The 27,727-nt window shown below is 38.9% G+C and overlaps 1 protein-coding gene across 8 annotated transcripts in view; it reads right to left on the bottom strand.

Moving 5' to 3' along the window:
- Positions 1-27,727, bottom strand: part of FRMPD4 (FERM and PDZ domain containing 4) — a 388,479-nt gene that overhangs the window by 89,842 nt on the left and 270,910 nt on the right. For 7 of the 8 annotated variants that reach the window (XM_085559044.1, XM_077781595.2, XM_085559068.1 and 4 more), the window contains exon 2: positions 20,457-20,573. In XM_085559044.1, the coding sequence (XP_085415170.1) occupies positions 20,457-20,573 (117 nt within the window). Of the gene's footprint in view, positions 1-11,545; positions 18,424-20,456; positions 20,574-27,727 lie in introns of those variants that run through there. The other variant, XM_077781601.2, reaches the window with a different exon arrangement.

Here is a 27,727-nt window from a genome sequence, read left to right as displayed (position 1 = left end):
TGACCCCATAATGCACTTATCTAAGAGAAATACATCAAGGTCCCCATAATGAACTCAACAGGCCTAATTAAACTCAATCATTTGCAATTTGGGTTCTACTAAGGGGCTGACAGGACATCCATTCACATCCATAAACATTTATGTGTGGATGATGATCGCAGAACAAGGTCAGAAAAGCTATGGGCAGCCAGCTTCATATTCACAAAACCCCAAAGCACACTTTGACTAATATCTCTAATGAAAAAGTAAAAATTGAAATTCCTCCATGATAGCTATTGACAAACACCACAATACTAAACCTTTTCCTACACTTACTCAGACTAGGAAAGGATATTTTTGAGCTCAAGTGGCTGACAGAACAATGAAAGCACAGAGAGAAAAATATGGGAAAAAAGAGAAAAAGAGCTGTTATTCTAGGATTCATGAAACACTGCAGTAGAGCAACTCATGGGAGAAGCAGTAAAATATAAAAAGTGCTTTTGTGTCATTTCTGTTGGTGTAAATCAGTGGGGCTCTGCTGACATTAATGAAGCCAACCCAACTTATGGTAGAGACTCTGTCTCTTTATTTCCTGTGATGACAACTAATGTCTAAATTCAACATCAGATTTTGTAGAAATATATTATTACAGATCTACACAGAACACAAATGCAGTCTGTGCAGGAGAGCTGTATTGTATTAATCTTTTGGTCTCATATTGATAGTGGCAATGATACACATAATTAAAATACTAATAACACCTCTGTGAAAGGCAGCACCACAGCATGAAATGAATACTTCAGAACTACTAGCAGTCACATTTCAGGACAAGTTAATATTATAATTTTGTAAGACAAATTTTGATTCAGTTAGCAAGAACTGCAATACTTAATTCATGCCACTCCTAAACTCTAAAATCTTTTAACACTTAACTCATGTCTCTTCTGAACTCTAAAAATGTTTTAATAATGTAAATATGCATATAACACATGGCTAATTGTTTTGGGCATTTGACAAAACAAAATATTAGCATTCATGTTGCAGACTTAATGCTCCTATCTATTTGACAGGCATAAATACAGAGAATCCATATGGAAAAAATGTATAGTAAAACAATCAGAACAATAGCAAAGGTTATTACAGGTCATAATGGATCATGAGCCAGTGCTACTGTGTTGCAAAAAATTACAGATATCATTTGTCACCTCTCCTGTACTCTCTTTCCTGCTCCCATCTCCTTAGAGACCAATTCTCCACCTAATCCTTCTTCTCTTGTGGTTCCTAATGACTATCCTGTTAAACTCAATTAAACTAAGTTCTGCCACTCACATTAGTTCTGCCTCAGATTGTGTCATCTATATTTTTACCTAGCTTCTCCCTCAGCTCTCCATTCTGATGCCCAGCAGCCGCTATCAGCATACTTCTTTTTAGCTGTGTGATTTTTGGACACATTGCATGGGCACTTCTGCTCCTTCTGTCTTTCTGGCAATTGAGAGCTTCACAACAACACAAATTACATCCCTGGTTCCAAGGGGATGCGTGGGTCATGTTTCAAATATGTCTTAAACACTGGGAACCAAGCTTTGCAATGCACTTTGGCAAAACAACTTCTGTTTCTCCAGGAAAGGGAAGATATTTTTCAAAATACCAATTAGGTCTCAGAAAAGAGATGGGAACAGAACTTTTCACCTCAGTCAAGGAAAGCATGTAAAGTTACAAACAGCTGAAAAGGATCTGCTGATGAAAGATATTCAGCATCCCTTGTAAAAAGAATGAGATCATGAAGAACTTGGTAATTTCATTCAAGATTTTTCAAGATTTTGTAACACCCATAGAGCAGTATAGCTTTCTATAAATCTGCAATATCTGGCTTAGGCAATCATCCTCATATACTGCAGAGAAAGCACATATAAATAAAAATGTTACATTCCTGAAATACTGTTAGAAAGGATTAAAATACAATAGTTGCAATGCAAAATTAGAATCCACACAGTGAAAAAAGGAGAGCAAACCACTTGTTTTAACTTGTGATATATTGTGTCTCCTTATCTTTCCCAGAGGTTGACAGAATTTGGAATTGACTTCTCTTGGGACTATGCAGCGAACTGGAAGATCACCACAGCTTGACAGGATCCCAGCCTATCCTTGGGGAACTGAACTTGCAAGGCCAACAGCACCAAGGGGACTGCATTGGTCTTACTGTGTAAGGGTAATGGCATCTAGGTGATGGTTCACAAACACCAAGTTTAGGTGCAGATGTTATGGAAGTGACACCAATGAGGAACAGTAATGTGGAGCATGGCACTGGAGAGACCAAAGACAAGAGTCTGCTGTGGGGAAGACCACAGGTGTGGATCAACTACTGGCAATAATCACTTCTGCACAATTTTGGGGAGGTTGTGTGAGCATGGATATACATGACCCAACAGCAAGCACCAACACCATGCAAGATCCAGTTGCTGATAGGTAAGAACAGGATCAGGCTGTACTGGTCTTGTTCATGGGTGGGCTGTTTGTGCTGATGTGGTGCCTGCAGAGGCACTGGTGCCTGTATGCATGATCTGGTGGTCATCTGTGTCAGTCCAGAGCGTGTTTGCATGTGGTCATGGGGACTGCATGCTCAGCCTAATGGGGAGCAGGACCAGGGGACAGGGCATTGCAGCAGCCTGGTGCTATCAGGCCAGGATGGGAGGAATCCCTTCTGATCTAGATGGTCACCAGTCTGTCCTCTCTTAAAAAATGTTCTACATTTGACTAGCATTACATTACTAGTTCTACTTTAATTGAAACAACACATATATGTCTGAGAACTCATAAGGAGCATTAGCATTCTATAGATTAGGATAAGAAGGGAAAGAGACATGGGACCAGTCAGAAATGAAGTCTGATGAAGTGTGTGAAATATCCACCAGACCATTCTGGACATGTGTAGCCGGTTGCCTTGCTCCAGTGCCAACCCTTGTTTGACACTATTTTATATCTGTATTTCCTTGTGTTGGGTAGTTGTGGTAGGTACTGTAGGGTCTGTGTTGCAACACTACAAATTGTTGATAGCCGCTTCAAGGAAACTGTTGTCTCTTCATGCCAGGAAAAGTGTGCTATTGATACTGAACAGCGAGAATAAAAGCCAGTCTTTAAAATAAACTAATAAAACCATCAAAGCCCAAAACTATACCCTGTGTGAACGTAACTTGTAGCATTACACTAACAAAGTTGATTATTATAAAGGTTGTCTGAACTATAGAGGCTTTGGAAACTTGTATCATATGCATGCCAAATGAATTCAAATTTCTGGGTTTTGTTTCTCTGAAGAGCTGTCTAACTAGCACACTTCTAAAGCACTACCATTTATATTATTGGCAGCAAGTCTTCTCACTCAAAAATACCACACATATTACCACAATTATGCAGAAGTTCACATGAGCAAAAGGATTCCCTAAATGTTGTCTCAAAATAATTATATCAGATATTCACAATTGCTTTTTTAGATAGGTGGGCAGAAGAGGACAACCAGCATATCTTGATGAAGTTAATAACTGATCCTGGCTGCTATCAGAAAACAGTATAAAACTCAAAACTTCCAGGAAGAAATAGTCCTTTAACTTGTCCTTATATTTGCAGACTACTTCTATGTTTTATCCTTTAATAAGATTGGTGATAATGCCTGTTTTGCAGAGAAAGAAAAACATTTTGCTGATACTACATATAAACACTTCAAGAAAAAAATACTTCCTCTCCTATCTTTCAATGAAAGCATTTTTTAAAATAGGCTTATTCATCATTCTCTGACAGCATTTAGAAAACAGCATTTATCCAGTTTTCCAAAAGCCTGGTCAAATGACATCATCTCCCTGAATATCATCCCATTTAAGTATTTTTATTACCCATATGGTAACTAAAACAACTGATTTTTATTCTGCTTTTATGTGGCAATCTAAATTGCCTTGAGTAATCTGTCTAACAGAGATAATTAGATATGTTTCATTAATATTTGCACAAGGTTCTAAGGGCATATAGTGGATTAAGTCTGTTTTGCAAATGTGTTGCTTAGATTTCATGTTCTACATGCTAAAGAAATAGGTAAAGTGTCACTTAACTTACAGAAAAACAGGAATGGGAATGATGATTTGTCACCATCTCCAATCCCTTGCTGGTTTATAATCTATCATATAAATTGTGTCCAATGTCCTCCTTTAAATATTTGCCCAATAATCATTGTTGTAAATACATTTGGGGTTACTCAATCCAGTGCTCTGGCTGCAAACTTGGAAATTAAATCCATTGCTCTAATCTTTAGGGTCTTCCCTCTTGCAATTTGAATGTACAGTGCCCTGAGGTTTTTTGCCACAAATTACTTTTTGTTTTAAATATTTCTTGCTTCTTCCTGGTGATTATTCCCTCTTGATCATACTTTTGCTCTATTGGACATATCTATGTGTTCTTGTCTCCCCTAATTTATTCCCTCACCAAAACCATTCTAACAGTCGTTTCTGAATTTGTTACAATTTGAATGCCCCCTCTCAAACACGTCTGGCTGCAGTAAATAATATTTCCCTATCTCTACAACACCATTTTCTAGTGAAAATACCAAATGGTGATACTCAGATTTCTCTCAGCAAGTCAGCTAACATCTGCGTCTTTTTTTGCAATGTATTTACAGACGTGGTTATTCAGCTAATTATGCCTCTCTTACAACAGTTTTCAGGTGCATGCACATCATTGAAAGATTTGAGATTTTATAAAATAGACTATAAATCCAGATGATTAAAAATGTCTTCCTTAAATATGAAACACACTTTTTACATCTCTTAGCATCAGCACTGTACAAATGCAGAGATGTATCTGTGTGTGTATATACACACCTACATGGCCCTTGTACTCACATACTACTCTATCCCATCATGCTGAATCTTGAAACTCCTGGCTTCTGCTGCCTCTCTCTCCTCTACCTTCAATTTTTCACCCTGAGAATCCCCCTAAGTCTCACATATATCCACATTTAGCTCTCCAGCAAAAACAATGCTTTTCAGATTTATTGAAAGCAGTAGCCTTCTATAATGCAGCCAATAGACCACTTGCAAGTACTGTCTTGCAAAGCTATCCCAAAATAATTTTAGAGTAGCAAAGTCAGGTGCCAGTAGCAGCATAGCTGTTGTAGCAGAAAGATCAGGCTGAGTTGTAAAACCTGCTCAAGAAGCCAAAACAATTTTCAGATAGTCCATGCTAACCTTTATGGTAGTCTATGGAATGGCAGACAATCCAAGGAACTTAAAAGCTTATTAAGGAACAAGTCACTGATTGGTTATTGCAAACACTTAAGTTTTACTCTTCCACATAGCAGAGGCATTCATCATTTTTGCTGTATTCTATGAAAATTTAGCCACTCAATAGAAAATTACTTTTCTATCATTAATATTTACATTAAAACATTATTATTTTAAAATATGGCACAATACTTAGTCTGGCAACATGTGGATAACTTAGCTTTTTAATTTGTCACTGAACAGTACTTATGAAAAAATTCACATTCAGTTCTTAAGCTTTAACAGAGATTTGGGGAGGAGAGAGTGACAGTAAATCCCTCCTTAAAAAATTCACTTAATCTTTCATGCTTTAGATTTCCAACGCATAATGAGAATAAAGTCAATGTCTTTCTAGCATCTGCTAATTAAAATCTAACCATTTTAAATTCTTACATTTTAGTAACCATTTAGTACATTTAGTAACCAAAATTAGTACATGAGGATCCTAATTTTATGCGGTAGACTTCCTGTGCTCCTGCAGTATAAACAAAAAAGCCAAAACAAAACCAACCAAAACCAAAGCAACCAAATAAAAAACAAAACAAAACAAAACTAACAAGCTAAACAAAACTCAAAAAACCCAGCCAACAAACGAACAAAAAACCCCCAGTAAAACAATAACAAAAAAAAAAAACTCCCGTGACCAAAACCCCAAATTTTTGGAGCAAATTTCTCTGGAGGTTCTGCTGATCAGTTCTTTAAATTTGAGTTCAAAGTCAAACAACAGCACCATTAAGCTAACTGCTACCTGGCTGTTTCACATTCCCAAATCCTCAGCATGGGCAGTCACGATATCATTTCTTTCTTAGGCTGCATGGGATATGCCAGCTCACTCTGAGTACAGTTTGGTGGAAAAGAAGCTTATGGAAAAAATCAAGCCATCCCCCAAGCAGCTCTACATGGAGCCCTGTCCTGTCACTCTCCCAGTGGCGCCCAGGCTTTCGGCACGGAGCTCAATTGCCTATGCAAGTCACACAGGCAAGGCTGGGAAACCAGCTGTGCATCTATTACACATTATGTTCAGGTGATAGGTTCCTCCTTCAGGAACAGTGCTCCTGAAGGCTCACGCCATGAAAGCAGCTGTTTCTATGATCTGCCCATTAGCTTGCACTTGCTTTAATTAATTCTAGTCAGGGAAACTAACAGGACTGTCTCAAATGGAGCTTGAGTATATTGATGTTGGGATTTCTCTTACCAGGCACTGTTCAAAGCCTTTTGGGAACTTCTGGCTAGTCATAGTGTGACACTCTGGGGAGCCAAATCTTTTTCAAGACATAGCCGCAATTTTGGCATGTGTTTGAAGGCATTGAAACCTGTATATTTTATATGTATATTTTAACTAAAAGGATTTCTTATTAGAAAGTTACAGCTTATCAGTGTGCAACACCATTGCTGTGTTTACAGTTTCCTTCTCAGAGATAGATCACTAGCTTGTACTTCCATAGGACCCTGTTAAAAAGGTTGAACTGCATCTTCATTGGATGCTGGCAACAGGAATCATGCAACAAAACCTCTAAATTTCCTTACTATGAGGTGCCAAAATCAGCCCCTCGTGGCCTAACCCAAAATGTCTTTTATCAGTATGGCTTTTTGCCAAGTCTCTTCTGTCCAGCTCAAGGCACTGACTGGATTAAACAAAACCAATAAACAGACCAGCAAGAAGAAAACACTGCACAAAAGGGATTATAAGCAGGAACAGAGATATGAAGTATCTCTTTAGACCCCAGGTAAAACTGTTCCCATGTGGTCAAGCCCAGGAACTGCATTATCTAAAACAGTACTTCTCAGAAACCCTCTCCTTATCTTTGAAGTTGTTTCTTAAGACATCTCCTCCATATACCCCGGACTTTCTGTTTTTCCTTAAGTTTCATCAATGTTTCAGCACTTCATCCTTCTACATTTGCTGGATGTTTATCCTAGGAGCAAACTTTAACATGGGCTTCTGCTTTTTTTGAATGGTTAAAGAGTGCAGCCATAAACAGACCCTCTACACTCACTCCTACCAAATGTGCTTGGTATTCATCTCTTCCTTTAGGAACATACCAGTTACAATGACTTTTAGACATATCTGCCATATTTATGATGGATTTTTAACAAACCTTTTTCATCCCAAGATGCAAAGAAAAAAAATTGCATCTCAATATGCAAGGAAGGACATTCTAACATAATGCTGAGAGTCAGAAAACTAGGACAATTGAAGCAATGTCTCTTTATAAGAACACAGCTAAACAGCCTGTCTCTTTATGCACAGAAACTTAAGCTTATGCTTGAAATGAACAAGGAACCAAAGACATCCAAGACTGTATAGATTCCCACAATCAAAAGCAGACAACAAAATGTAGACTGACAGGGTAGATAAATTCTAATTCCAGCTGAAGAGGGTGCGTTGTGGGTCCATCTACAACTTGGTCTCATAAAATGTTTTCCAAGTATCTTATCCGCTATGCAAGGGTGGGAAGTCCATCCTGCCACAAAGAATGAGAACAGTATGATTCCAAGACCAACCTCAAACTCATAAACACTAGTGGTGGGAAGCATACACCTTTCAGCTCACATATTGTGAGCTCAAAATACTGAGAGGATATTCAGAATGCAGAAGCACTGCAGAGTTTACATCTGCCTAATACAGGATGAAGAGCTACAGGATTAATTGTTTACACACTGGGGGCAGCTCACTTCTGCTTCCCATAGTTTGACAGAAAAGCAACTCTCCTATCAAGAAAGATTGGAAGAAATGGGATTGTTCAGTCTGGAGAAGAGAAGGATCCAGGGAGACATCAGAGCAGCCTTCCAGTACCTTAAGGGGCCCTACAGGAGAGATGGAAAAAGCCATTTTACAAGGGTTTTCAATGGCAGGACAAGGAGAAATGGTTGTAATCTGAAAGAGGCTCAATTTAGATTAGATACTAGGAAGAAATTCTTTACTCTGAGGTTGGTGAGGAACTGGAAGACACAAGTTGCCCAAAGAAGTTTTGGATGCCCCATTGTTGGAAGTTTTCAAGGCCAGGCTAGATGCAGTGGTGAGTAACATGGTCTAGTGAAAGCTGTCCCTGTGCACAGCAGGTGGTTGGAACTGATTCATTTTTAAGGCCCTTTTCAAGTCATTCCATGTCACTAGGAACCAAACCAGAAGTCAATCTGAGAAAAAAAAATCAAACCAATCCTAAGCCACATAACTGAAAGCTGAAAACTACACATTCCAGCAGATGTGCATTTCCAATAGTATTTAATAATACACATGAAAATCTAGGAATAGAGAGAATCAGAAAAATATTAGGATTGATTAAAGCATTGTCCTATGTCTTCACTGAATATCAGTATGTCTATCTGCACTATAACTTTAGAAGTACATTTCTCATTAAAAATATTACCTGACAGCAGAGCTGCAAATAACCTTCTCTCCTAAGTGAACCTAAGATCACTTAAAAACTAAAAAAAAAAAGGTGTCATTATGCTGTTAAATTTTTTAAATTGTGGCAAGATTTTTCCGTGCTATTTGTATCCTAAATAATATGCCTATCCAGGTTTTAATTATGAAGAGCTAAATAAATCCCATGAGCAAATGCTTATTTGTATCTGCTAAGTTCCTTCTTGTAATTCCAGCTAATTACTTCCCCTGTCAAGAAAATACTGTCTGAAGTCCCAAGATGTCACAGAAGTAGCTCAATTGCTTTCATTTTATGTCTCCCAATGTTCGATACAGAAAATGTAAATTCATTTGTCTACTGCTGGAAGAGCCAGAAATTTGAAATAATCTCTGCACTGTCAGCAGGTCTTTACTTTATGTGCTTAATCCCTGTTACCATGGAGATATTTAATTGCTCAGCGACACAGTTTGATTGGTTTATTTTAAATTGAAGTTCTTCTGTGGAACGGTCCAGGATTCCAGTGAACTTGAGATAAACAGCTTTCAAAATACTGCAGTGAGTCATAATGTTGTCAGTGACTAGATTAATCTGAGTTCCGTTGAACTATTTCTTACCTGAATCTTATACATATATGGCAACATAAAAAATATGAGGATTCTTATAATTATATTTGTGAGCTGAGAATTTTGAGTATAATTAGACAGTATTTTATTATAAGAAGGGAAATTTAAAACTAAATAAGAAGTAAAATTCAGTAAACTTTTGGTAGTATCATCTTGTCTTTCTAAAACAAATTATGTTCCCGTTTTACAGTATCAGTCCAGACAAGAATCTTTCACAGGAGGCTTATACTTTATTTTCTTTACAGAAAACTGTAAATATATTAATATGAGAGAAATTAATCCATCAAGATGAATTAGGCTTCCTAAGTGCTGGCTTTCATACACATCAGCATGCAGTTCTTTAGTACATGAGTGTCTGCTGGAAATACAGTATTTCCTGGCATGACATAACACATTAAGTAACTCATTTTAAATTCTGTACATACACCATGATGAAATGGTAAACTTCAACTGTGCTATTTAAACAGCAGCAATAGAGTGTGCTAATTCTCATACTTTTTTTTTTTTTTCAGCTCTATCACTCAGCTCCAGCACATTTTTCTCTCAATGTCGTAACTGCAGCTCTAGGGGAAATTTTCACTTTGCCTTTGCTGTGAAAGGTCTCAGTTACATCACTAAGTATCAGACAGCTTTGCTTTATTTAATTTTTCAAGTCATGGCCACTAAGGTCCCATGTACAAGCTGCAGAAAACACCTTTTAGGTGTTTCTGGGGCTGTATTCCCCTCTGTATTTTTACATAGCCTGGTTTTACTTCATATGCGGAGTCTCTGTGTTTGCATGAATTGGGATACCAGCATGTGACCCAAGATAAGACTTAACTTCTTACAAACCATTACCACTCTTCCAGCCACTTCATGGCTTTGCAGAACCAGAACTTGACACCTTTAATCTCAGTTCTGCAGGGACCACACTGTTTTAGGGGAGAAATGCTTGAAAAAAAAAGACTCCAGTGGGGCCTATCATTCTCACATAAACTGTTCACAAGAATTTGTTTTACACTCCCAGGAAGGGTATCTTGGTGTAGCAAAGCAATGCTTCTTCAAAAGTATTTACATGCTGCAATTCACTGATGAGCTGTTATTCCATATGAAACACCTACCTAGAACACTGTGTACTCCAACAATACTGAGGATTTAATCTTTGCACCTCTGTGTTAATGTACTCTGTGATCCTGGGTTAGAGAACTTTGATTTTTTTTTTTTTTTAACACAGGTTCTACTCCGGAAGTGTTATTCCTTCCTAATCCACCTTCAAACACACTAGAGTAACAGTGCTCAGGATGCAATTCTCTGATTTTCATGGTGTCCCCATCCAGTCTGTGTTTGGAGAAAACACAGAGGACTAGCTCAGAAACATTAAATTTGCTGTAGCAGTGGCCCACAGTATGATTCCCTGTACTCCCTTAGGTATAATTACATCCAGGCAACTCAAGGCAAATGACTGAGCAAAAGCTTCTTTTATTCTGAGGAGTCTCACCCACATTCACACCTTCTTGTATAACCGCCCTCACCTTTCCAGTGTGGGAAATACTCTTGGTTCAGTCAGTGAGGGTTCTATGTGTGTGCAGAGGGGACTCAAAAACTGCAAGCCAGTAGAGAGGGAGGAAGCCACATTGCTGTGATGAGCTCCTGAGTTACAGCACACTAACCAGGTTATGTACAGCTGCCTTACAATGTAATGAACTCTCAATTTTTCTATGCTCTAGTTAAAATAAAACAACCCCACAAACTGTCATCTCCTTGCTATCATACCTTCCATTATTACAACGATTTATCCCAGCCAGTATTAACATCACTTTGTCTGTCATATTTATGACTGCTGTATTTCTAGGTAGAGCAACATCTCTTTGTGAAGGAAGGGCACTTGTTAAATCATGCTCTCTTTTCAGGAGGTTAAGCTGTTTTAAAAATACTTTCTTTTTCACCATACCTGAGTAGTCTCTAGGCAAACCACTGACATAAACATGTTGCTTTACAATTTTCCTTCTGCTTTCTAATTATTCAGGTTTGTTTTAAAAAGTCCCTTCCATTTGTGTATCCCTGCTGCTGCTCATCTCTTCTAGACCCACTTCCCCTTCCACCATATGATTCTGTCCTTGAGTAGGTCAAATCCTTAGCAACAGAAAGCAAATTTGTATTCAGTCTGGAAGAAGCAAAGTAGCACTCCTTCTCTAATAGCACACTGTTCATATCAACCATCCGTATTAGTGACAAGGGAATTAAAAAAAAAACAAAACATAAAAGAGATAGAAAAAACCAAGAATCATCATACCAATCAGACCTGTTGTCCGCCTGGTCCAGTATTCTTTCTCTGACAGCACTCAGTACCCGCTTCAGAGGAAGGTGCAAGAAACCTTGTAATTATAGAATAACCTGATTAATACAGGAAGTTTCGTCCTAGCCCTAGGCAGTCAGCAGCTGACTCACCCGCTTGTCTGAAACATAAGATTTTATATCTGCTCTAATTTTTTTAATCCTATGTAATTTAATAGTGAAAGTCTTATTACAAATGTACTTTGCAAATGTACATTTCAATCCTATGAAGCATTTTAGCCTTTACTGTAACCTGTAGCTGAAAGTTCTATTTGCTAATTATGTAGGTTGTACTATTTTTATCACTATTAAACTGCCTGCCATTCAATCTCATTGGATGTCCCTTTTAGGGACTCGGGAATAAGTGGGCCAGAGCGTGATTCCACTGCCTTTTTTCCCCTTGGCATCTCACCTGGGAGTGGAGGTGCCCGAAGAGGTGCACAGCAGTCAGCCTTTGGCTGGAGGCACTGAACCAGCACACGGGCTGCTTCTGCTCACAGCCCTCGCCCGGAGGAAAGGTGCCCTGCACAAGGGATGAGTGCCCTCATGAACGAAGCAGCAGCAGCTGTGCTGCTCATATTTTTGTGAATATCACATAAATCCCCTGTGAATCCAGTCAACATTGTTTCTGTACTTAGAGATGAAAGAATGCAATGTGCTCAATAAAGTGCTATGTAATATCATACCTACAGGGCAGAAGGTGGCTCCTGTGACTTCAAACTTTCATTATGGCCTTATGTACTGTGGTAGTTTTAAGGTAAAGCAACAACAGCCTTTTGAAAACCCAGGAAGATGAACAACACAGTAACAACAATCAAGGCTTTCACTATATTTTACTTCTATCCATTGATGGTTTTCAGAACCTTCCAACAATGCAAACACCTACAGAACACATGTTGGGGTAGGCTAGAAAAAAAAACAAAAGAAAATAAAATTTTTTAAAAATTGCTGAATGGTCTGTGTTGCAAATGATAGATAGATACAATTGTTACCTTAGCTAGCCGGATGTCACTTCTGCCCTTGTATGAGTCCTAGAGTGAAATGGACTGTTCCATCCCACCCCGCAAAAGATTGTGGCTCATCCCGCACCTCTGTACCTGCCCCTGAAGCATCGGAGTCTGTAACCCCATTGGCCCATGCCTTGTCCCAGCCCACCTAGAAGCCCTTGATAAGGGGGCTCCGAGGGGCCATGCGGTCTCTTGGACTTCCTCCCTCTCTTGGACTTCCTCCCCTCTCCCATCCTGGGGCTTCCCCACTCCTAAACCCTCCTTTTATCTCTCCCCTCCCCCATCCTCCTAAGCCCGGCCATGTGCTACGCCTGAGAGCACGAGGCTTGGGCATTCCTGGATCTCCAATAAACCTCTCTCCCCAAGAGCAAGCTTCAGAGATCTCTGCCTCCCTACACCCCCACCATGCAGGAGCATAATCTTCTCACAGGTCTGATCATCTTCTGTGCTTATTTATTTTTAAGTAAACTGATTTGCAGACTGTGATCCTCAGTTTTGCATCTGGTATAAATTAGTGGTCCTTAATAAGCAGGATGCTTGATTGATAGGCCATTAATATCATCAGTGATTGTGTTGTGTCATTCCACGCTGCTGACCAGCTATGAGAACTGGATGTACAAGCAGGAGCATGCAGGTCAGACAAGATGCGTCAACAGTCACAGAGGTGAACTTTCAGAAAACACAACTGAGTTCCTCTTCTAAGCACAGGAGGCACTAAAGCAATAAGATGAAGACAACTAAAGAAAATTTAGGTAAGTATTTGAGTATAGAAGAATATCATAACATTATTTTTTTGTAAAGAAATATTGTACCATGTATGCTTTGAGAATTTAGGATGTTGTGAGCTACAATAGTTATCAAAGAACATGAACACATTACCTCTATTTTCTGTACAGGGCAAAAACTGACACTTGAGAATGTCATGTTTCAGGAATAGCACAGCTACTAAGCCAAACAAGGACAACCTAAATGTAACGATTTCACGAGCCAAAAATCACGGAGGTTATATATGCAGGATAACATACCTTAGAGAAAAGAATTAAGCTTGCCAGATACACCTGGAAGAAGTCTAGATTAATTTTTTGATATTAAATACAAAAGCACTAGTAAACAACAAAGTGCTCAGGATACCAAAATATGATGTGGCACAGAATCGTTTAGGTTGGAAAAGACTCCAAGTCCAACCTTTGACCAATTAACACCTTGTCAACTAGACCATAGCACTAAGTGCCACATAGAGTCATTTCTTGAACACCTCCAGGGATGATGACTCCACCTGGGCAGTCTGTTCCAATGTTTAACAACCCTTTCCATGAATAAATTCTTCCTGATGTCCAAGCTGAACCTCCCCTATGGCAGCTTGAGGCTATGTCCTTTCATTCTGTCACTAGTTGCTTGGGAGAAGAGGCCAACCCTCATCTTGCTATAACTGTTTTTTCAGGCAGCTGAGAAGAGCAGCAATGTCTCCCCACATCCTCCTTTTCTCCAGGCTAAACACCCCAGCTCCCTCAGCAGCTCCTCATACAATTCAGCTCTCTAGACCCTTCACCAGCTCTGTTGCCCTTCTCTGCACACACTCCAGCACCTCAATGTCTTTCTTGAAGAGCCCAGACCTGAACACAGAATTTGACGTGTGGCCTCACCAGTGGCTAGTGCAGGGGAACAATTACTTCCTCAATCCTGTTGGTCCCACTATTTTTGATGCAATCCAGGATGTTGTTGGCCATCTCAGCCATCTGAGTACACACCAGCTCATGTTCAGCCTGCTGTCAACCAACACCCTCAGGTCCTTTCCCACTGGCCTGCTTTCCAACCACTCTCCCTTAAGCCTGTAGTGCTGCAGGGAGTGTTGTGACTGAAGTGCAGGAGTGGGCAACTTGGACTTGTTCAACCTGTCTGACAATCCAGGAGTCACTGTCCATTTCACACCACCTAAGCCAGGACCAAGGCCCCTTCACAGCTACACACCCCACACTCATAGACCAGGTTTCCTTACAAGCTCGACCCCAAGTTTCCCATAGCAGAGTCTCACAGGCCTTGATGCTTAGAATAATTTAAACATGGTGCAATAACAAAATAACAGTTTGAGCTGGATGCCTCTGAGGTGAGACTCCAGAAAAAAGAAACCTGGGATTTTGTATCCTTGCAGTCTAAGCACAGGGAAGGCTGGGATGCTTGGCTCCTGCTGTGTCTCTGAGTGTCCAGTCTCCTGGCTGGGCCATAGGGCCCGTGCCCTTTGTTATGCAGGGTTGGCAGTTCACAGCCTGTAGAGCCAGCTCCCACCCCACAGAGCTGGACCTGCAGCTCACACTGCAGCTGCACACTGAGCTACCTGCACTGAGTGGATCACTCAACAGAACCTCACCCTACTGCCTCACCCCATTGATCCAGCCTATCCAGATCCCTCTGCAGAGTCTTCCAACCTTCAAGCAGATCAGCACTCCCATCCCACTTAGTGTTTGATCCCCTCATCCTGATCTTCCATAAAGGTATTAAACCACACTAGTCCAGTCTGAGCTATGGTCCAGCACTGGTGCAGTACTGGTCTCCGACTGGATGTGACACCATTTGCTTGGACTGTTCTCTGGGCTCAGTCATACAGCCAGTTTCTAATCCAGTCAAGAGAGCAGTCCAGGATGTGGGCTGCCAGCTTCTCCATGAGAATGCCATGGGAGAAAATATCAAAGACTTTGCTGAATCCAAGTAGCCTACATCCTCACAATTTCTCTCATCTACTAGGTGGATCACTTAGTCATTTCAACTGTCCTAGCAACCATGTCATATTAACATAAATAAAATTTGGAAATACTTTTGACAGGTAGTACTCTCCCAGTTCTGCTGTGTACTCTGGAGATTGACCCGTGGGCTCAAGCCAAGCACTAATGATGCTGCAGGCTTTGATCTCTGGGTGTGCTTCTTTAATTTCTTGCCTAGGATCCCAACTGTTTGTTCAGTTTGTTCCAGACTGGAGCACAGAAGTAAGCTAATATGCACAAAGGACAGATGGTCAGGGTCCTTGGAGCCAAACAGGGAGCAAACCAAAGTGGAAACACAGACAGACCCCCTCATCCTCCCAGGCAAGAATAACTGAACACAATCAATAAAAATAACAAAGCAAAATAAACACAACCAATAGCACCTTTTGCAAACAAGAATATGGCAATAAACTTACCTAACAGACCCCTCTATCTTGAGAATCTAATAACTAACTACACATTAGTGGAACCAGTGTTATTTAAGTTCACTTAAGAAGGGCTACACTTCCTTTCAGCGGATTTTATTTCTCATTCCTTGGTCTTTATTTGAATGACAGAAACCAGATCCATGAAAATACCAAAGCATCCAATTCCTTAGGAATTAAACAGCAATAGGAATCAAAAAGGTATGACTTTTGAAGGCAGTGAATGTTGTTTCAACTTGCACATTAAAGTGCAGTTGTAGGGCAGTTTAAGACAATAAAACTCTGTTGCAACTCTATTCTCAAACCATTCAGATATTTCAGTGTTGCGGCAATGCTCATCACCTGGTAATGTCTATGGTCTGAGCAGAAGGCTGGAGAGGCTGACCTTCAGAGGATTCTTCCATGCTAAACCATTCTGCAACTTCATCTGACCATGGAAAGGACTGGCTTAGGGCAAAACCAACATAAAATTTATTGCTTTCTCCATAAGATTGACTTTTTATTAGCTTTTGTCTGTTTATTTCCATCTATCAACTTCCTCTAGATCTGACAAGCAGCAAAATTTCCACAAGGGAAAGGACAAAAATGTACAGGTCCAAAAATCAGTAAGATCTTAGCCGTGGCAAAAATAAGGACTTAAAATTGCCATGGGGCTAAACCTTTTGTATATGAGATCAGCCAAAACCTTCTGCTCCACATACTATCTCTCTGGAATACTATATTCACACAAAACAGTTTTTAATATGTGTCATGCTTTTATTTGAATTAACATTACAAAATTTCTCATAATCATATACTACACAGCATATATAATAAATGCAATTAAAACACTTAGGTCTTTGAAGTGGTTAAATATACTATATTCAAATTATTTCATATTAAAAGTCCAGTTAAATACAGCTTGTGGAATACAGAAACATGCTGGGAGAATTCTAGATGATTGCCATCCTCCCATACTGAAATGTATTACTTATATCATAGTGCTATTTCAAGTAAAAGGGGCAAGTTAAAAGGGAATGGGTGAAGTTCTGAAACTTTTATGTACCATGGCCTAAACTTAAGAAAAAATATTTTAGAGGCTTGCAAAATGACCCTGGTTGTGCCATCTGTACAGAAGAGATAATGAATTGATGGCAACATCTGAAAACATTTTGATAAGAGATTCTTCTCACACTTTTACAAAAGTACTGCCTGGCGATGGAAGCTGCCCCTGATTAGCTCATGTCATAAGGGCTTTCAGAGATCTGAAAGAAATCAAATTTGCTTCAGCAGAACGAATAAACATCTCTTCCCATTCATGCCTCAAAGCATTTGCACCAACACTATATAATTACATTTAATTTCACCATCAGATTCTCCTGGATTCTCTATTCCTCACACAATTTCAAAATTACAATATGTCTCCTTGCAGCTGAATGGATATGTACATATGGCAAAAAGTAAATTATTTCATTAAAAAGCAGTTAAAGTCGCTATGAATCATGTTAGTTTCTTGTACAGAACTCACACATACATTTCATTGTGATAATACCTGGTTATACAGCTTTAATCAAAACAAAGCAAAGTATTTGAATTGCTTTTTCTCCTTCAGTATGATGCAATTTGTTAATCTGCATGGCTATAAAAAGCTTTAGAGACAATAAAAATGCTATCTCACTGATCTCTCTCCTGTCTTTATTGGCATAACAGTCAATAATCATCTCACTATATCATTCCTAAAATCTAGGTGTGAAAATGAATGAAAGAAAAATGAATTCTGTTTTTATTTATATAGTCTCATGAAGTACTTGCAAATACAGTTGTTTTGAAAGCCAGAGAGAGCTTCTCTGCAAAATAACAGTCACTGTAAGAACAAATACTATGTACACCTCCACAGAGGAATCACTGGCAAGTCACTGGTTCTATTTAGTCTTTGGTCATTCTTCTAAAACCAAGATATATCTAATGGAACGATCCAGTCACATTGCAGCCCCACCTGGGCTGATGTTCCCTAGTAATGGTGGATGGCTGGAGCAGTACGTGGTTCCAAAGGGTTTCCTGATTTCATTCTTTTCCAAAAGTACTGGCTTTTTCCAGAAGTACTGCATTCCTGGGGAGCATAATTTCATGTAAGATGCATTACTACTCTGGAAGCACATCTGTGCACATGCTACAGCCAGTGCTGTTGCTGTAAAACACTCAATACTGTATGAATATGATGTGTAGGAATATGTACTGTCAACCACACAATGTGTAGGTATGTAGCAGTGTTCAACTTGCACCTGAAACTACTCAGAGATTCCAGTGGGTTGGAAAGTCTGGCACAAAACATCAAAGGCTTCTACAGAGGCCTCATGCCCTTTACCTCTCAGAGCAGACTATTTTTCTCCATGTACTCTGCTATCCACATGCAGAGAAAAATGGAAGAAAGACCAAAACCCAAAAGAGAATGAAAAACAAGCACCTTGTATGAGGATGAGGAAATAACCTAAAACAACTACCCCAACAACAAAACAACCACAGGCCTCATATTACTTAAGGCATAATTTAGCACTCCCTGTTATGGATTTTTTTTTTTTTCCTAGATGCAGTTTTCTCAATTTAAGAAAGGGATGTGGTACTTCAGAGTACTAAAAGCCATTCCAAAAAAAAAAAAAAAAAAAAAAAAAAAAAAAAAATCATTAGCTACAGAGGATTAGTAAATATTCCCAAATTGTAAAATTAATGAGTACTAAGGCACTGATTTTTGTAAGCTAAAGCTGTTGACAGCAACACAACAAGTGCAGCATCCTGTTATGTGACCAGTGAGAAAAGAGGCGCAATCAAATGTAGCAACTCTCCTCATAATCAGGATATTAATCCTGCAAATGAATCTCATTCACACAGGCAAAAACATGCCAACAGTCTGTATAAAATAGGAATGAGATGTGCAGGTATCTTCACAAACTTGAGTAAAAGAAATAACAGTCTCACATCTGCACAGTACTTTGGAGGCTCACCTATACTTCTTGACAAGCCTAATTAACTCAGGCAGAAAACCTATGCTAATACAGTTATATTGTGCCTGGCATTCAGCTTCACACTGCCCATCTTTCAGACATCCAAAGCATGATAAATACTTGTTGAAGCAAGAAAACAACATTTCAAAGTCAGCTTCTGAGCCCTCATTAACCCAGAAAATTTGTTCCAATTTGGACAGGTCTGAAATCGCTCTAAATCTTGGAAGCCTTCAGGTCACCAGGCTGCTACAATTCTTGCTTTGGCTCTGAAAGCAAATGCCTCCTAGGAAGTCAAGGCATACCCTGTGGTCAAAAAGGCTAGGGAAGCAAAGCACAGTTACAGGGATCATCAGCCTTATGCTTTACAGTTATTTTTTTGCAGTTGAAGGATCTTGAGAGAATTAATGACTTTTAACAGTCAATTAAAAATATGTTTTATCCTTCTAGTCTGTGTTAAAAGAATTCTAATTCTCATCCACAATTTTTCAAGTACCTGCAAGTTTCTAAATAGGTTGATAAAGACAAAAAAATAAATAATAGTTTTAAAACCCAAAACTTCACAACAACAAAATGCTAACCTTAAAAATGAAATGAAAGCTAAAGAAAATAATGCCAAGCAGCCAATGGTTCTGCTAACCCACTACCATCACCCCTTCTTAGTGAAGAAGTTCGAAAGCCACCTAAGAGTACATTTGCTAGAACAGCAAAATGTGTTCTATCCAAGGCACCTCAGTGATTTAAAAAATAATTTTGCACAGTTTACAATGGGAAAAGAAAATCCAATTATACTTACAATTATATCATATATGTTTATATTTAATTTTTAAACCAGAGCTAAAAACTATGGGAAAACTAAGAATTAGTATATTTACTATACAGGATCCAAACATACACTTTCTGATTACCAGTATAATTAATATATTAGACAAACCAAAAGACTTCACATTGATGCCTTGGAGCAGCTACCTAAAATAGAGGTTAGACAAAATTAAGAGTATAATAGCAGGTCTTCATTAAAGGCCTTTAATAGGTACACCTTGGGCCAATAGGTACACCTAAAGCCTCCAATGGATGGGTAAATGGACAAAGGTCACAAGTTAAAAGTTTGATCTATTTCCATATCAGGGGTTAATCCTCCAATTACAGTTTCAGGTAATGAAGTAATTTACTCCAAGTTTGTCCCCCACCACCCCCTTCACTGTTGTTTATATCTCTCTAGGCCTGAGACAATAAGGTGTCCTTGAGTTTCAGGCCGAGAGAGGAATTGCTTTGTCTGAATAAACAGGAGAACAGTAGCTGACAGGCTGTGGAGTTTTAGACTTATACAATAAAGAGTACAGGATCTGAAAAATATAAAATAAAAGCTAAATCCTAAGGCATCAACATGGAGAAGAGTTGGAAGTCTCAGTCAGAACTGACCTTCTGCTTCGTTCTTTAAACATGGCATTTTTACTTTTTATTCATCTTTTGTTAATGACCTTTTAATTCTCAAAGAATTACAAGTCCTTATATTATGAACATTCTCTTGAGCAAATGAAGTAACCAAGTACCAAAGCAAAGAGCAGAAAGCACAGTCTGAGCTATCAAACCAGTGAACATAAACCATGTCGGTCTGAAGCAGGAATTAGGATTCCAAGGCGATACAGCTGAGAGCAGGGCTGCATTGCTGTGCTCCACGCTGCACAGCTCACACTGCCCACGTACCTGATGAAGTAATCTCTTCCATCTCTGTTTGCCGTCATCTCCCATCCATAAGGTGCTCCCTGGTTCAAGCTCCAGGTCCCTGAAGGGTGAGGCCAGCCTGAAGACTTATTCCTGTGGCTGCAATTGTGGAAAATGTGGAGGGGAAAAGAGAGAGAGAAAAAAAAAAAGTTATTTCTCCCTTGTACTTCATATTATTCACTTGACATCTGAATACTTTCATAGTTTTGAAATACAGAGTCAAAACCCAGGCAAGGGAACAGAGGTTAGCAGATGTATTTACATTTATTCTTTCAGTCAATAGAAAGATATGCTGTCATTTCTAACAGTCTGAGTTCAAACCTTTGGTTGGTGAATTTGTCACTCTCCATCAGTCCCACATACACAGTGCTAATTTTGAGCCATTTTTAATAAAAGGAACGGGAAGCACTTTCATTCATCACCATTCCTTGTTCAAATGCCAGCTCTCAGCACAGTTTTAGGGAAAAAAGCCAAAATCAAACCAAACCCCCCACTACATCACTGCAGATCACACTCACAGTGCAACACCTGGCACGAGAAGGAGCATCAACCTTCTCTCTGTTAGGAAACCATTTTTTTGCTTCTTGCACTGGAATGAAGAAAGGCCATGACACTGCTGCAGAGCATGCTAAATTTTCTGAATATGTAAATCTTGTTGCACTTGATCATTATCCATTAAGCTCTCCCACCAAATAACCTTTAAAAGGCTGCAGCATCTCCGAGCCCACACGCTGTCATATCCCACTGCTCCAGCACTCTCTGCTAGTATTCCCACTCCCAAAGTAGAACCCAGCAGGGCCAGCACTCCCAAGTGACAAGTGTTTCCCCACTAATCTGAAATATTTAGTGAGGTACTGACTCCATACAAAAAGAGATTCAGCTAGCAAGGATCCACCATAATTTCCCACAGGAATAGCCAAAGTTTGCACACATGCTTTTCCCCTCACTTGCAGGGATTAAGCTAGATATTACTGCACATTCCCACTTTCTCCTATGGGACTAAGGGGTTCAGAAGACAACAAACAAGTCTTTTAGCAAAATTAGTCAAGCCATTAATATCTATGTACAATCTGAAAAAGGGAAAGAGCAGGAAGAGACAGGGCAACCAAAAAAGCTAAAGGCCAGCAAAGGGCATGTGACAGGCAAATAGGAATGAGCACCAAACACTTACAATCTGAAATTTTGACATGAAAACCAAAAGCACACAAAATAAGAGCATGTTTTGAATTAGCTGTCTTCCCTGATTCTGTCCTTTTGCCACCCATCAAATATATTATAGCTTAGTTTTATGTGCTAGATTTATTTAAGTTCAAATCGTAGCAAGGAATTTACTACCTCTTTCACAGATAGAGACATAAGAACTCCTTTTCTTCAGAGAAACAGAGCACAGTGTAACCTGACAAACTCTCCTGAAGGAACAGAATTGGTCTCCATGGACAACTCAACAACTGATTGTAAATTGCTAAATTCAATATGCATAGTTGATCTTTCCCAAAGGAGGAATGTATCATTAAAAACAAACTAGCTGCTCAACCCTCCCCCTTCATTTCAAGGATTAATCACAATTGAGAAAAAATATGGTGCTTCAAAATACAATTTACATGTAAAGTAGAGCATTACAATGGAATGCTAGGTATCATGTAGTTTATCAATTGCATTAAGTACTCTGTCTTCAAGGAGTAGAAAAACATTTGTGTTATCATATTCACATACTGGTACTTGCCAGGAAGAGACAGGGCAACGCCATAAGGCATGGCTTAAATCTAATATTGAAAATGCTAGGACTCTTAAAAAAATTAGTTCTTCAAGGCTAATCAAACACAAATGTCAGATACACTACACTACCCCAGATAAATGCAACAAGTCTTTTTCTAATCCAAGTAATTTATTAGAAAACAGTCATACAAGGAAAAAATCCAAAATACTTTCAACATTCTCTTGTGCAGTTTCTTGTTAAGCTGAGCATAAACTTTCTTTTTTCTCCATATGCTTGAGAGACAAAGAAGGGGTCCCTTCTTTTAGATAGGAGCCATTCTCCAATGTGAGAATGTCAGCTTAACCACATCTACAGACTTCAAATAATACTTCAGAGTATCTGGAATCCTAGCCACTGCAGTTAACTAAATACACTAGAACGTAACCTTTTTTATCAATACTGTATAAATGGATACCCATCCATTTAACAGTTTTCATTTTAATTAGATGTGTTTCACAAACCCTGCGCTATAGTTTCGCCATCTGTTAAATGGATACAGTGACATTTAAATTCCCAAGTAAAGTACATCAAACTATCAGATAATTTGTAGAAGCATAGGACAGTGATGATGATCAGTATTGTAACTCTCTGCATTCAAATTAAGGACTCATCTTTGTATGGATTATAGCATTAGTGGATTTTAAGGTAAATCTAATTCCCTTGAAAGCATTCTTTGATCCCTTAAAACATTAATGGTGTCAGAACAATATCATATATGATGGGTAATAAGTGTCCTACTTAACTATAAACATATCTACATCTGATCTACTCCTCCAGACTTTCTTATAATCAGTAGGATACAAATTAGCACTTGAGACACTGTATGCACCTACATTAGATATGTGCAAATTAACAGTAGCTCCACAGGGAAAAAATACATCATTTTTCCTATAGCTATTGTGCAAGTCAATAATAAACACTCATGTCATAACAATAAAGCAATGTCTTTACTCTCAGAGGTGACTAGGCTTCCCAGCTGCCTGTACAGTCCGGAAAAAGAAGCAAGTGAACTAAAATTTTTCTACACCTCCCTTCACTTATTCAGTGTAATTCTGCTTGTCTGCAAGAATTCTCATCAGTGGCCACTATGAGGGGCAAAAGATAGCAAAGAGGGGATAAATGCCAGAAATTATAAGCGAGTTGGGCATTTCACTTCGGGGAAGAACAAATATTTATTATGGGGCTTCACATTATAGTCTTGTATTTCCCATTTGGATATTCAGTGTCCTGGAATCATCTTGTTCAACATCTTGATGTTTCTCATAATACTTTCTCATATACAGGAACTATTTTTTCCTCAAAGCACTGTCTGTAGGGGCATCAGTGACTCACACAAGGCTGACCACATAACACAAGAGACTCAGCACTGAGAATGGAGTAACAGTGTCAATACGCTGGCTTCCTTTACATATATATGAAGAAAAAACTTCCAAATTTTGAGTCTTGCCATGTAGCCTGGCTTAATTTCAACTCTCCAGTGGTACAAAAGCCAGTTCTCCTCTTCCCACATGCCAATACATAGGTCAGTCCCGCTCCCACCCATCATAAAAGACATCCTGAACAAAAGCCACACGGCACACCCAGAGTTGCTTATGAAGGACACACAGCTCCACAGCCCAGAGACAATTCTAGCCACAACAAACCCAAGGAGGTACCGAGAGGAGCACCAGAGATAAAACATTTTGTATTATTCATTTTTAAAAGTAAGAACACCATACCTGAAGTATCTGCAGACCATGTCTATCTGCAAATAGGAAAGACTACTGTGACACGAGTTCAGTAACCATCTTTCTATGATATTTAATCTTCCACTGCCTCAGGAATGAAACCCTTTTTTCTCAACCCAGTTCTCACCCTCTCCTGTCCCAGAAGGCTACTGCAATACTTTTACCTCCATCCTACAACTTTAACTTGAAAAAATGAGAAATTAAAGTTTTAAAGAATCTGTAGAGATACTATCAAAAACAATCATCATACCCTGCTACTGAAAATCCCCTGAGGGGCACACAGACATGATGGACAATAGTTTCTGGATGCAAGATCAAGGACATTGAAAGGCTTCTTGTCTTTGTGGAGATGAGTCCTATAAATCTCCAGAGAAGTTGTCCTACCAGAAACACTAAATAAGAAAATTAACTGCCCCAGACACCTACTGTAGTAAAAAGCTTAATTCATACTGAGTCTCTTATTACTAAATCATTTTAGTACAGAAGGGAACCCTAATGACTTCAGATATCCTTCATCTTCTACAACCCACATGCTTTCAAATCTTTTGATGGGTAAGAAAGCAGGAGGGTTTTAGTCCTCATCTAAATGTGTGCTATTTTTGAATTTGTGTGTGTTAGTTAAAAGAAATTTGATGAGTATCATCCCACAAATGAGTTTAGAGTTTCAAGTTTGTTATTAACCAATCACTAAAGGTAGAATTGTTGTCCAAGACTGTTTTTCTTATTTAATTATAAGAACAAAATGCTAGAAGAATATTTTTACCCTTTGATACCTGTCATTCTCAATAATTTTGCAACACAGCCGTGCTCTGGTCAAAGGTGGAATAAGGTTACTGTATTCTTCAGGTTTGCCTGAAATTTTCTCCCTGCACCATGCATCATCAGGAAAATACAAATGTTATTCAGAAAATAAAGGCATACACCTTTCTTCTATTTTGTGTTAGTTGTTTTCTCTTTTCCTATTTTCCTAAATTCCTATTTTCCTGGATAAACCAGGTTGCCTTGCACCAGTTGATCAGAAATTGTCTCCAGCTCGAAGTTTTTCTTTGTTAGGCATTAACTACTCCCCAAACTCTAGGTGAAGCAAAAAAATTCCAAACTTCTTTTTCTCCTGTCCCCACTTTCCACCACAGATACACTGAATTATTCATAATTTCACCAAGTACCAGTCATTCTTACTCCAAACAGACAATGATGCTAAAGGCTTCACTCAACCTTTAAATCCTTTGGGGGACTAGAAAAAACCTCAAGTACAACTCAAAAATTCATACTGAACTCCTCTATGCCAATTCACAATTGTAGAGAAGCTACATTTCTAGACAACCCTATCAGACTGTCTTTGTCATACATTTCATTAGCTTCCATCTCCTCAGTGCCTAAAACACTTTTTCTAAACAGCAGCCTATGCCTAGATTGAGAAGACACTCCAATGAATTATGAATTCCTCCTCTAGAAGTCACTGCTCCTTCTGCCAGTCATGAGACAACAAGGGTCTGTGCTGTGTAGCTGATCTGAAAGGCAAGAGATCCCTTTTACTGAGGATTCCATGGCTGCCATGGGGAACATCTGTGACAGCTCTCCTGCCACACAAGCAGGAAATACAGCAGCAGATGCCCATCACTTCATCAGGGAAAAAAGAGGGCAGTTCCACATGGCAGTCTGTTCCTGGACTTTGTGAGATGCTTAGGGCTCAAAACACTTCAGCATCAATTCCAGACTCCTGTCTGTATCACAGGCAGTGCAGAACGATGAAGAACAACACCACTGGCTTTTCAAAATGTGCACACCTCACTGTACAAGGAATGGCTCCTCTCAGTCTGAAACTACAGCCACATCTTGTTACCTCCAAACAAACTTTGTTCTAATGATCTATGTGTAGAACAATTTTCACCAAGTATCTTCCAAAATTTCATTTTTGCTTTCCTCTCCTCTTATATGCGAAAAGACACAAGTAACTGAACAGCACAGTGAAGTACCTATGGAACATGTTTGTTCAATTAGAAAGCTCCTCAGAGTTGAGTGTTGGCTGCTCAAAGAGCCACTGGTGTCCTCTGTGGACCCATAACTATCAAAGGTTCAGGCAGGACACTGGGACAAGCTATGAAACAAACCTTGTGAGGCAGTGCTGGACTGTTCCAGGCACTAACAGCCTCCACACGCCTTTGAAAAGGGACAGGGCAAAGGTTTTATCATTCCTTGAGGTACCTTGCCTGCCCCAGAATGCTTCCTTTCTTGTCTCTGATTCCACAAAAAGTTATAAACTCTTTATCACTGACAGAGCTGTTTCATGCACTGCCCTATTTCATGTAAGTTGAGTTTTTTCTTTTAGCAAAAAATGTGCATGTACTCTGATTCTCTACAGTCATTGCTGCCCAGTTAATGCACTTTCATGTCTGTTGTTTGCTTTGTTCTGGGTTTTATTTGATTGGTTGGTTTTGTGGACTTTTTAAAATATCAGATACAGGTCTCATTTTTCATTTGCCTGCCTCTTCTCACTCTGTTTTACATCCATTATTATTAAAGATGTGACCCCATTTCATAGAAAACAAAAGTCTTCATTATGTTTTCTTTTAGACTGACAGGACTTTTCATTTAAAGCACACTGATCCCGTTAGAGATCTGAGTCCTGAAGGAATTGCTTTCACCTCCGTTGCTAAAGCCAAAAATTACCCAAAGCAGCAAAGTAGCAAGTAATGCTTGGGACTTGGATGCCTGTGAAAGGCTCTTTGACATTCTGTTCTATAGGATGCTTTAGCTTCATGCTTATGTGCTCTAGAAAGTGAAAGTCTCTAAAAGCTGATGTGTGAGAGATGTTTTTCTCTGTTTTAATGGGGATTTTGACCTTAGGCTTTCTCAGGCTTACTCAGTATTTCAGGAGAAAAAAAAAGAAAATTCAACAAAACAAACTAATGAAAGCATATGAAGCATATTTGTCTCTTTCTCATTTAGTAAATGGAGTATTGATATTTATTTCTAAATCTTCTGAAAAACCTTTTTAATTTCTTTTTCTCTCTCAACCTAGTACATGCGGGAAATCTTACCATATGATACTCAGCATACTCCTAGACGAGGCACAAAATGAATTTTTAATAAAATGCAATCCCTGACAAAATCACAACTATTATCAGATGCTGAATTTTATCTCACATATGATTTTTAGGGTTTGTTTGTTTTTCTGTTTTAAAGTGTTGTTACTTCTGCTCTCAATGAATATTTGTCCTCTTAATAGTTTTGCAGTAACATGCAGCCATGACTCACTGCTGTTTCAGGTAGGAGTTCAGGAATTTTGCTATTTCTGCGTGATGAAAACAATGTCCCATAAAGCCTCTGATAGAAATGCAGTCTATCACACTGACTGCATTGCTACTAATAATGAGAGTTTATGGTAGTAGAGAGTAGAGCACTGCAAACACAATGCTGTAAAGTGGCATCATATTTTAAATAAAAATAACAGTATAGTATATAATTTCTTATCACCTCTTACACAACTGTCCATTTTATGCCTAAAAATTTGAGGTTTATATAGTTATTAAAATGCAATTATGCACACAGCATTTGGAAAAGCTAAAGAGAATCTCATTTTTCTGCATAGCAAATTTTGAATATTTTTCAATACCTTTATAAGAATACAATCTGGCTCCTGTGAGCAAAATGGACAATTATACACTAGAAAAAGCGGCTCAGAAATATTTTAAGCATTCCTTGGTAAATTATTTCTACTTCTGTAAATAGAATGTTTCACCCATGTTTCAGGCCTGTGGTCACCTGGA

The sequence above is a fragment of the Lonchura striata genome, chromosome 1, assembly GCF_050655825.1.
Source record: "Lonchura striata isolate lonStrDom1 chromosome 1, ASM5065582v1, whole genome shotgun sequence".
NCBI classification, from domain to species: domain Eukaryota; kingdom Metazoa; phylum Chordata; class Aves; order Passeriformes; family Estrildidae; genus Lonchura; species Lonchura striata.
Note: the sequence above shows the minus strand (reverse complement) of the source record. Positions and strands in the feature narration are given on the sequence as shown.